Consider the following 12334-nt stretch of genomic DNA (forward strand, 5'->3'; position numbering starts at 1 on the left):
GAAAAAAATGATACATTGGACCTCATCAAATTAAAACTTTTTGCTCTGTGAAAAAGCACCCTGAAAGAAGATGAAAAGACAAGGAGTGGACTGGGAGAAAGTATTTGCAAGCCCCATATTTGTCAAAGGACTTATATAAAGAATTTTCAAAACTCGACAGTAAAAAAATAATCCAGTTAGAAAATAGGCGAAGACATGAACAGACATTTAGCAAAGAGGATACACAGATGGCAAATCAGCACTAGAAAAGATGTTCAACATCATTAGCCATTAGAGAAATGCAAATGAAAACGGCAACAAGAGCTCACTACATGCCTCCCAGGGTGGCTAAAATAAAGAACAGTGGTAATAGCGAATGCTGGTGGGATGTGGAGAAACTCACACGTTCCTGGTGGGAATGTAAAATTGTGCAGCCCCCTGAAACAGTTTGGCAGTTTCTTACATAACTAAACAAGTGCTTACCATATGGCATTCTTAGACATTTAACCCAGAGAAATGAAAACTTATGTTCATCCAGAAACCTGTACACAATCTTTCATAGCAGCCTTATTTGTAATAGCCCCAAGCTGGAATCAGTCAAAATGTCCTTCGGTGGCTGAATGGTTTAACTGCGGCACATTCACACCATGGAATACGACTTACTAATAAAGAAGGAACTATTGGTACACAGAATAGCCTAGATGAATCTCCGGAGAATTATGCTGAGTGGAAAAAAAGCCAATCTCAAAAGGTTTCATGCTTAAAATGTACAAAGTTATAGAAATAGGAAACAGATTAGCAGTCGCCAGGGACTGGGGAGGGAGAGAAGTGGTTATGGCTCTAAAAGGGTAGCATCCTTGTGACGGAACTGTTCTGTATTTGGGCCGTAGTGGTGGTCACATGAATCTGTGCATGTGACAAAATGTGATAGAACTGAGTACACACACAAATGAGCTCACGTGAAACTGGTGAAACTGAATGAGGTGGAAGCGTGTATCAGTGTCAGTTTCCTGGTTGTGATATTACAGTTGTGCAAGGTGTTACCATGGGGGAAACTGTGTGAAGGTATACGGGATCTCTCTCTCTGTTCTTTCGTTCAATTGCATTTGAATCTACAGTTATTTCCAAATAAAAATTTAAAAAAATACAGAGAAAGATGAAAGAAATATTAGCTTATTTATAGTGACCTTTTTTTGTTATTTTATAATTGTTATCAGGACACTTCTTGTCCAAGTGACCCATCTATACTACACTTCTGTCTCTGGCACCTCGGCTCATCCCTGATGGTTTCACCACCTTTCTGGGTACATTCCAAGTTCCAAAAAGGCACCAGGATTGGGCCACATTTACTTCTCCAGCCTCAACTTGCCACCTCTTGACACTCATCTGACACCCCTGCAACACTGAACTGTGGAAAATTCTCTGCACTCTCCGTTTTTACTCTGTGTTACCGTTCCTGCTATTCATGGTCCCTGGAATGTCCTACCTCCCATCTAACTCCGTCTTTCCTTCTCGGTTCAACACAGGAGTCACCTCCTTCATGAAGCCTTTCCGATTTGGTTTTTTATCACTGCACTTGCTATACTGATTTAAAATTATAACATTAACTCCCCATAGTTTGAATCAGGCTTGGTTTGGTGTTGCATTTTTCAAAAGCATCACAGCTAAAGTCTGACCTGCAGAAATAATTTTGAAACAATCTATGTCATTATTGCCATTTCCTACGAAACTCCAGAGGGGATTCCATTCATAATACAGTCAAGCTTTAAAGTTTTTATTTATTCATCTGAGACAGAGAGATACAGAGAGAGAGAGCATGAGCAGGGGGAGAGACAGAGAGAGAGGGAGAAGCAGATTCCCTGCTGAGCTGGGAGCCCGAAGACAACGATGCAGGGCTCAATCCCAGGACCCAGAGATCATGACCTGAGCCAATGACAGACGCTTAACCATCTGAGCCACCCAGGCGCCCCGCAGAGCCAAACTTTAAGAACCAAACCCAACCACTCTCTCCCTATTTATCTTCCATTGCCCTGCTTTTGGCTGCTTCTAATCTCTCCCTCTCTGCTCACCTCCCCTAAGACTCTACACTCAGCTTGCTGCCTCAAGCCTTTTCTTCTTTCTTGCCTCTGGATTTACTACTTTCTTTTCTGCTAGTGGCTCTTAGCCCTTTCTGATGTAAATCCTTCAAGATTGTCATTTGCCAGCAAATCCTAGGTTACTAGGGTTACCATAACAAAATCCACAGACTGGGCAGCTTAAACAACAGAATTTTATTTCCTCACAGTTCTGGAGGCTAGGAGTCCAAGATCAGGTGTCGCAGGTTTGGTTTCTCCTGAGGCCTCTCTCCTTGGCCCACCTTCTCACTGTGTCCTCACATGGTCTTTCTTCTGTGTGCATGCATCTTTGTGTTTCTTTTGTGTCCAAATTTCCTCTTCTTAGAAGGACCCCAGTCAGATTGGATCAAGGTCCACACATATGACCCCTTTTAACCTGACACCTTTTTATAGGCCCTACCTTCAAATACAGACATGTGGAGGGAGTTAGGGCCCTAATATATGAATTTTGGGGAAACAATTCAGTCCATCATACTGGGTAACTCTGGTCCACCCAAGAAAGGTGGGGGAATCCAAGCTAACAAAGATAATATTCCTCCTATTGGCCAGACTGGGGCATAGGGGACAACCAATGAAAGTTTGGGAGGTGCTCCATCTCTCTCCCTTCACAAAATTAGGGAATATCTTTTTCTACTCAATGTTAAGTCAAACATTTTAAATCTATAGATTTTGGTGTTTCAGTAGCATGACAGGGGACCAGCCCTCCCAGCCTGTGCTCATTTCTGGTGAGATCATCCAAAACCCTTTATCAAGGGTGTGAAAATTAATGAAAGGACAGCTCATTTTAGAATAGAGTTGGAGGCCAGCTGGGGGCGCTCTTAGGCCCCACCACTTGTCAACTGCAGACCCAACAGGAAGAGCCAGACCTTGCAGTGAACACTACTTCACTATCCCTGGAGGAGGAGAGGCTTTCCTGCTCCCTCGGCAACAGCCCAGCCAATGAGAGAGAGCAGAGTCACAGCTCAGCCAATGAAAAGTCACTATCCTTTAAATATTTTATTTATTTATTTAATTGACACAGAGAGAGCGTGAGGGGGAACACAAGTAGGGGGAGTGGGAGAGGGAGAAGCAGGCTTGCGGCCGAGCAGGGAGCCTGATGCGGGGCTCGATCCCAGGACCCCAGGACCCCAGGATCATGACCTGAGCCGAAGGCAGCCGCCTAACCAACTGAGCCACCCAGGCGCCCCGAAAAGTCACTATCATTCAAACTCCCAGTTTAGTCCAATGGGCTTTTTGTTTATAACAGCCCTCCCAACTGCCCTCCTCTCTTTCGGTCTGTGTGCTTGCCTATGGTTTTGCGGTAGCCTGCTTGTCCTTGATCGCGGTTCCCTGCCATTCAAAATAAACCCGCGGTTTGCTGGTAAAATAACTGGCAGTTTTATTTTTTTAAGGCTAGCAAGGGCATATGGTAGGGAGCTAATGCTGCGTGTCAACAAGAAGAGCCCGAACAGGGAGCCCTGTGGTGCCTTTGAGTGAGCAGCAGGACCGCTGTGTTCTCTTTTTCTTTTTTTTTTTTTTAGATTATTTATTTATTTATTTGACAGAGAGAGACAGCGAGAGCAGGAACACAAGCAGGGGGAGTGGCAGAGGGAGAAGCGGGCTTCCCGCCGAGCAGGGAGCCCAATGAGGGGCTCGATCCCAGGAGCCTGGGATCATGACCCGAGCCGAAGGCAGACGCTGAAGGACTGAGCCACCCAGGCGCCCTGTGTTCTCTTTTTCTAACTGGGTGTAAGTAGCTGTCCTTTTCTTCACCTTGGCGCTTTTGCCCTTGAAGCATAGTTTGTTTGATTTGTATCCAAGGAGCTACTTTACCAGTAATTACAGGCATTGCTATACATGTATTCACTCTTTTTTACATCCCTTTTTTCCACGTTAGAATGGAAACTTTTCACAACATAGCTTTTAAAATAGGAATATAACAAGGAGGATTTTCATTTTCTTTTTTATTTTAGGTAGCCTCCCAATGTGGGGCTTGAACTCACGACCCAGAGATCAAGACCTGAACTGAGATCAAGAGTTGGACACGGACTGAGCCATCCAGGCGCCGCTAGTTTCTTTTTTAAACAGATTAGCCAGAACAGTTTTATTAGTCTGGTAACCTCCTAGCTGGGCGTCTTACATTCTTTATACCGATTATACTGAAATGAAACTTGGTGTTCTGGTACTTGATATACTTTTTAATAGTATCCTCATGGTTGAAGCAAATACCACCAAGGCTGGAGTCCTAAGCGAGCGTCTCCTTTCTGCTCAGGCTTTGATGGGCACATCCTGAAAGGTCTCAGCCTGAAAATCAGGTGGAAACGCGAGGAGGAGCTGCAGGACCAGCGGGTCATGGTGGGGAAGGGGCAGGACAGCGCTCAGGCGTGGGTACCCAGTCTGGTGGAGGAGTCCTGAGGTAAGTTTCGGGTGTTGTCCTGACCCTCCCCAGGGGCTCACGGTCTTGCCACACACTATGTAGAACTAATTCCAGCTGAAATCTGAGCCAGCTAAGTTTGAAATGTGAGAAAATTGCAATCCTCTCAAGAGTGTGGTTCCTGAGAAGCAGTTAGAAATGCAGATTCTCACTTCCCACCTGGACTTACTGAATCAGAAACTCTGGGGACCTGGCCCAGCAACCCATGTTTTACTAAGCCCTCCAGAAGCTTCTGATGCACAGTGAAGGTTGAGACCCCTGCTCTGTTTCTGTCACCATCTATGCCAAGAGGCTGCCAAACAGGCCCAAGTGCTGTTTTAACTTTCCTAAACCAAACTGACGTTAACAGCTGTCTCCTGGGTTCCAACCCAGGTTGACAAGATTTGAATTTCTCGGGGGTAGGAGGAAAGGACTGATCTATATCTTTAACTAGCGTCCCAGGTACTTCTTGTTCTGAGGGAAGTTTGGAAGTCCTTAGTATACAACTGGCGTCACTGTAGTGATCTGCTAGTCAGCTGCTGGGGTGAAAGTCCTCCTGCAAGCTTTCCATTCAGGAAAGGGAAGAGAAGTAACATTTACTGAGCAAGGACATTTCGCATACATTACTTCCTATTGATGTTTCTAACAACCCTGTGAGGTAAGGTTTGTGCTCAGAAAATCTAAGTCTTTACCCTAGGCTACTCAGTAAGAGGCAGGGCTGGGATTCATCCCCAAGGTGGCTCTTTTACCTTCCTCTAATACCCTTCTGTGTGGTCACCAGCACGGCCAGCTCAACTTTTCTCTGACATGTCAAAGGCTTGCAGGATCTTCTTTTTTCTCTTCTCCTTTTTTCCCTTTCAATGAAATAGAATCCTCTGTTCCACAAATACTTAGGGGTCCCCTACTATGTTCAACGTATTGTGTTGTACACAAGTGTATACAGTGTTTAGATGCAATTCAAGAAGCTCTCAGACAACAGAAGGCACTTGAAAGGCAGTGAATTTGGTGGCTGGGAATGCAGCAGGGTCAAGATGACTTTCGGATTGAGTGCTAGTCCTACCCCTTACTAGCTGTGTGAAGTTGGCAGGTTTTTTTTTTAACTTAGTTTCCTCATTTGTGCAAAAAGGACATAGCAATGCCTCTCTCATAGTGGGCAAACCCTTGATAAAGGGCCTGGCATGGGTGGAGGGCCCAGCAAACGACTGTTATTTGAAACTTATAAGGGTCACCTGGGTGGCTAAGTCAGTTAAGCACCAGACTCTTGTATCGACTCAGGTCTTGATCTCAGGGTTGTGAGTTCAAGCCCCGTACTGGGTTTGGAGCCTACTTAAAAAAAAAAGTGTCTGAAACTGTTAGAATGAAACTGTTATTGTCTTTAGTTTATTATTGTTGCCAGCTATGCCCTAGTAAATTGGCCTCCACATTTCATAAGAGTTGATATTTATAAAGTGACAATAGTTTGGTTAAATATTACTAAAAAAATACTACTAAATGTCATGTTTCTGTAATCATTCCCTAGCCTCCCCCCCAATCACCCCTGCCTGCAGAACCCCAATCCTCCTCTCCTCAAATCCATGGTCTTCTTCCTCCTTTGGGAAAATACTTTGTTAAGGTACTGAGCTATGTACTGAGTATATAGTGGTTAAAGGAGATGTGAAAAATGAATGAAAATTAGCCTGTCCTTACTCAGGTGGCCACTCCAGCCTGGTGGTACTCTTTAGACATCTTTCCATTTGTATGTTGCTTTACAAACATTCTTTTCTCCTATGCAATGCTTGGTATATGGTTCACAGTGGTCTCCAGTAAATGTTGCCAAAGCCACATGGGACCAATGTGCATAACTGGCAAAGATTTGAGAGGTTTTTGATTAAAGGGGCAACTTAGACCCTTGGGAGGGATCTTGGTGGAGATGGTTGTTGGTTACCTCCTCCCAGTGCAGCAATCCTTACACTCACAGGCCTGGATGGTTCTAGAACAGCCTTATAGAAAAGGATATTTATATGTCCCCGTGGGTCTGTTTTTTTTGGCCAGGAAAACAGGGGGACTGTGAATAACACAAGCCCATAGGTTTAGGGTCCCATGGAAGGTTCTAGAAGGAAAAAAAAATGCGACAAAAGTAGTCTTGGTGATCTACAGTTTCACTTAAGTAACACTAAAATAAATTTCATAATTTTATTTGAAAATTTTAATCTGTTTCTGTTCATGTGAACTGTTAAGATATACTAATATAAAAAAAAAAAAATCAAAGGTGACTCTTGCAGGTCTGTACAAATAGCCTACCCCTGGTCATCCATGTGAGCTCTGTTTCATTTCTTGCTGGCTTACACTATTTATTTTAAAGAGAAGATTGAAGGAGAGGGGACACAAAGTTAAGACAATAGTGGCGTATAAACAATTTGACAGCATGAATCAAAAGTCATAAAAATGTCCATACTCTTAATATAAAAATTCAGTTTGGAGTTAACCTAAGAAGTTAATTTAGAATATGAAAAAAAAAAAAAAGCCACATACCCAGTATTCATTGCTATATCATTGGTAGGGGTCAAAATTTGGAAGCAATTTTGATGCCCTGTAATAAGGACAAATGCTTAAATTTCTATTCAACAAAACATTGTGTACCTTTAAAAAGAATGATTATGAAGATTATGTGGCAATGTAGAAAATACTTAAACTGTCATGCCTTGAGGGAAATGAGCTGGAAATTACACCACCCAAATGAAAAAGATGGAAAGGAAGTATATCAAATAATAGCAGCTGTGTTTGGGTAATGGCATGATGGTAGTTATTTTCTCTTTTTCGCTCATGATTATTTTAATCAGTTTCCAATTTTATAAGTTGGAAAGCCAATTAAAAATACCCAAATTAAAAAGCCAATAGTTAAAGCCAGAAAGAATGAAGTAGGGTTACTTTAAAGTTGGCTGTTCTTCACGGAGCTTCATGAGGGATTTCACATGGGATAAAATTACCAACAGTTATTGCAGTTTACCGGGGCGGGGGGGGGGGGCGCGGGGGGATGCATTTATTCGGAGAGTTGTTGGGGGTGGTTAGAAAGACAGTGTAGTGGGATAATAGCAACAGAAACTAGACCCTCCCACTCCCAGCTGCCAGTAATTCAACCTAGGTCTTCAAGAAGCAATTTCTGCCCATTCAAAGTGCAGCTCATCCCTGGAGACTACCTTGGGCAGACCATTGTGATGGTGATGGCGGGGATGTGGGCCGGCCTCCGCAACAGCTCCCAGAGGGTCAGGCGTTTGATGGAGGGTCTGGGCAGCTGTCTCAGCTTGGGGTTGCTGGTCATCAGAGACGAGGCAGCATGTGCAATGTTGACCCGGAGGTGAACAGTCCCCTTTCCCAGACCCACTCCCCAGAGGCAACAGTCCCTCATTAGGGTACAGTTTCTAATCCAAACAATCATTAATCTTTCTCAGGGTTAAAAGGCCAGGAAAGAAAGTTTTGCTCTCTATTTTGATACTGTACTTGTCTGTATTTTACAAGAGCAGACTTCACTGACCACTGGAAAATACCCCACAGCTGTGTCCACAGCGATGCAAAAATGCCAAGCCCAGCACAGCCCTCCTGGTGCATGGGGAAGGGAGAGGAGTGCAAAACAAATAGGCTGTTTATTGTGGCACTTGACAAAAACCATAAACATGATGTACTTGAAACAAATTAGTATTCTGTATCATAAAACAAGTTAGGGATGTGCATGTATTTTGAGTGAAAATTCACCAAATATGATAGTCTTGTGAAAGTGATATTAGACAAACTTTTGAATACAATTCTTTTAATTTTTCTTGCCTTAGCAAGTAAATTAATCCATATAAATGGAGCTATAACCCTTGAAAACTTTTTGGTCTTTTAAAGGTAATCAATAAAAAATAGGATTTGACTTAGAAAAATGCACTTGTCTCAGAAATATCGAAGTGTTTGGTTTACAGAAATGGGCTGAATTTCTTATCTCACATTCTTTTAATAGCTGGTAAGTCAAGAAACACATCTTTTCCATATTCTCAAATTGTAAGGACCAACATGATGGGTATTAAGATAAAAAACATGAAGCCTTCCTAAATCTGTTTCTTCATGCCTGACCTTTAAATCCTTCTCTACAGAGTCATCATCAGTATGAATACCAAACACTCCTCCGGGTGAGTCACATTTAGACATCTGGCTACTGGTAGTAAAGGCATCGAACATTTAAGAGAGATCAAGAATGCATTTTTATGTCTCAAATTATTTTACATTACATTTCCCAAACTCAAAATCACACATTAAGGACTATGGAGTACATAAAATCTAGGCATAGCATTTTCAAAGTGGAAGAGGCCTTGGTTGAATACAGTAAAGCCCAAGAAAGACTAAGGGACTGGAGTGGAGCCCACGGCCCTTGACCCCTAATCTAATGCCGTTCTAATGATGCTACATCACCTTGTAGAATTTCTAGAACTTACCTGGACTTTTTGGGAGGGTGGGTTGATGGGGAGACACATACGTTTTTGCTGTGCCAAATGTATTTTGAGACATTAACAACTTTTACTAAAGTTTCCTGAAGGATCTCAGACTGGCAGAGAGTTTAGCTGTACGCTCAATCACACAGCTTCTGCTTTCAAAACCCATGATACTCTTGAAATGCTGGAGGGAATTTTAGCTAGATGTGGTCTGTAAGATATAACTGAAATTCTTTTGGTACTGTCCTAAGCTTGCCTTTTGGGTACTTGGTATAAATAATTTGAATGTTCTGTAGGAATTAAAACTATACCCTAATGATATCATTTCCATGTCAAAAATATATTCATGCATATAATAAAAAAACATAAACCAAATTTTTAATAGTGGCTGTCTTCTGGATGGTGCAATATGATCAGATATTTTCTTTTGTGTTTGTATTACCAGTTTTTGGTACTGACCACATTTTATGTTTATAAAGTTAGAGAAACCTCTATAAACATTATCTCAATGTTATTTAAAAGATCTCAAGGAAATAAAGACCTTGATACAGATAAAGTGGGCCTGGCCAGTTTGAAGGCAAGTAATGCACTTCTCTTCCGTTTTTTAAAATCCTGATGTAATTATATATACATTACTTATTCAATTAAAACTTTAATTCAGTTTAAAACATGAATAAATCCACAAGTACACTGAGATCCAGACTTCCAAAGCTGGAGCAGGCAAAAAAAAAAATCAGTGTGGTAACGTTTATGAGGAGAAATGAGCTGTAGAAATTTTTGCAGGCTGGGGATAACAGAGATTATGCTACTTAGATTCTACTTGCAAGGCTGAAGTCTATAAACTACAACACTGCTTGCTTTTGAGTTAATTTATTTTGAGCACCGAACACATCTTTCCAAAGAGGGAATTACCATGTAGGATGTTAGTGTTTTTCTCAAAAGAACTATTTACTTGAGGATCAGTCCCTAATATTTTACCTCTTTGGGTCTATTTTAATCTTTAAATATTAGTTATTAGTATTTTTATAAATTAAGATGAATCTGACCTAAAACAATAAAGTGGTATTTTTCTCTGTTCTCTGGCCCCTTTATTTTTTTTGGCCCTTTTAAAATCAGAAAATATGGGCTTGTAACAAATCCAAACAATACAGATGTTTATGAAATAAAAATGGGAAGTATAAAATATAAAGTGAAATATTTTCTCTTAATTCTCTATACCCCAAAGTCCATTTCTCCAGTGATAACTTTTATTTTTTTTCCAAAGATTTTTTATTTATTTGACACAGAACGAGAGAGAGAGAGAGAGAAAGAGAGAGCAAGCACAAGCAGGGGGAACAGCAGGCAGGGGAGAAGCAGGCTCCCTGCTGAGCAAGGAGTCTGATGTGGGGCTCGATCCCAGGACCCTGGAATCACGACCTGAGCCGAAGGCAGACGCTTAACTGACTGAGCCACCCAGGCGCCCCTCCAGTGATAACTTTTAATATTTTGATGTGTATCCTTTCTCTCTCTAGACATATATTTATATATAATTTAATAAGTAAAAATCAGACCATACAAATATATAATTGTTCTGCTTTTTTCCAATTTAGCAGTATATCATGGGCATATTTCCAATAGATTTATCTCATTCTTATAGCACTATGGCATTCCATTATTTAATATACTATGATTTATTTATCTCTATACTATTAATGAATATTTAGGTTCTTTCAGATTTTTTATTAGGAAATGTGCTGCCAGAAACATCCTTGCCATATTTCTTTTTTTTTTAACTTTGTTAGTCAGCATACATTACATCATTAGTTTTTGATGTAGTGTTCCATGATTCATTGCGTATAACATGCAGTGCTCCATTCAATATGTGCCCTCTTTAATACCCATCACGAGGCTAACCCATCCTCCCACCCCTCTCCCCTCTAGAACCCTCAGTTTGTTTCTCAGAGTCCATAGGCTCTCATGGCTTGTCTCCCCCTCCGATTTTCCCCCCTTCATTTTCCCCTTCCTACTATCTTCTTCTTCTCTCTCTCTCTCTTTTTTTTTAACATAATGTATTATTTGTTTATCCTTGCCATATTTCTTAACACACTTGTGCTAGTATTTCTATAGGATAAATTTCTAGACTGGGGATTACTGGGCATAGGATATGTGCATTTATGTTTTTGATAGATACTGAGTTTTTGCCCATTTGATAAATAGAGCAGTGGCAATCTGTGGGGTTTGGGACAGGAACACGGATCCCTAAAGTCTCGCTCAAGGTCCGACATAGTGGGTATTTTCCCACTATTTTATGGAAGTAGCTTGACTTTGAGCATCAGGGAATCTTCTGCAGGATAAATTTATAACACATTCAGACTGGTAACAGGTATGTTATATGTGGAGATGAAAAGACAAAGTTCTGGCTAGCTTGGCTTCTCTTGTCAGGACTATGATGGCCAGTGGTAATTCTTTCAGTAAGAATGAATATTAATACAATTTCATTGAAGCTTCAAACAGAGCAGACAGATCCTCTTCTGACTGAGGGCGTGGTGCAAGCTTGGTGACCCTTTCCTGAAACAGTAAACAAAAGGATTTACCCAGGACTTTGAAAAGATAGTTTGTAAAAGCGACTAGGTTATGTAAGTTAACTTGGCCATAAGAATCAATGACTTGTTAATAGTCCTATCTTTAAAAATCCAATTTTTTTTTAAAGATTTTATTTATTTATTTGTGAGAGAGAGAATGAGAGAGAGCACATGAGAGGGGGGAGGGTCAGAGGGAGAAGCAGACTCCCTGCCGAGCAGGGAGCCCGATGCGGGACTCGATCCAGGGACTCGATCCAGGGACTCGATCCAGGGACTCCGGGATCATGACCTGAGCCGAAGGCAGTCGCTTAACCAACTGAGCCACCCAGGCGCCCTAAAAATCCCATTTCTTGTTTGCTTCATACTAGCTGATCCCCCACTCAGAAGTTCATCAAATGATGCCTCTTTTCCACAAAGCTTTCAAAAGCCATTGCCTTTGCCTTATGTTCTGGCAATAGCTTTCTGCCCAAAGTACAGAACCAAACGATCCTCGGGCAAAACACTTGCTATAATGACCAAACAGCATTGGGCGGAGCCTCAGCCAGGTAGGCTCTCTGTGCAGAGAGCGTTGTCCCAGGTACAGCAGGTGCTGCTGAGGAAAATAGAAGCAGCTTGTCCTTCACTTCAAAGACTGTATATTTTGCAACTTGGACTGAAAATATATTCAAAAAGACTTCATTAGGACATCAGCTTTCATGCTAAGGACAACAAGTGACTCCTTTTTAATATTAACTAAGGTTTTACTTCTACCTTCCTAAATGAATTCAGTGACTTGCTCAATTTCTCCAGTGTTTTTGGGTGGAGTCAGCAAAGATGGCACACCCTATTGCTATTTATACCCCC

General features: G+C 41.6%; 1 protein-coding gene across 4 annotated transcripts in view; it reads right to left on the reverse strand.

Moving 5' to 3' along the window:
• The window catches only part of ADHFE1 (alcohol dehydrogenase iron containing 1), a 52910-nt gene that overhangs the window by 9477 nt on the left and 31099 nt on the right, over positions 1 to 12334 (reverse strand). For 2 of the 4 annotated variants that reach the window (XR_006794337.3, XM_045896467.2), the window contains one exon: positions 11486 to 12143. The exons of 1 other annotated variant lie outside the window; for it this stretch is intronic. Coding sequence is in view for 2 of the 3 variants with exons in the window: in XM_045896467.2 (XP_045752423.1) it covers positions 12111 to 12143 (33 nt within the window). In the remaining variant the exon portion in view is untranslated. One more of the 4 variants, XM_045896466.3, reaches the window with a different exon arrangement.

The sequence above is a fragment of the Mirounga angustirostris genome, unplaced genomic scaffold (genome assembly GCF_029215605.1).
Source record: "Mirounga angustirostris isolate CCGP_5_RB_7025 unplaced genomic scaffold, mMirAng1.0.hap1 SCAF_4, whole genome shotgun sequence".
Classification (NCBI taxonomy): domain Eukaryota; kingdom Metazoa; phylum Chordata; class Mammalia; order Carnivora; family Phocidae; genus Mirounga; species Mirounga angustirostris.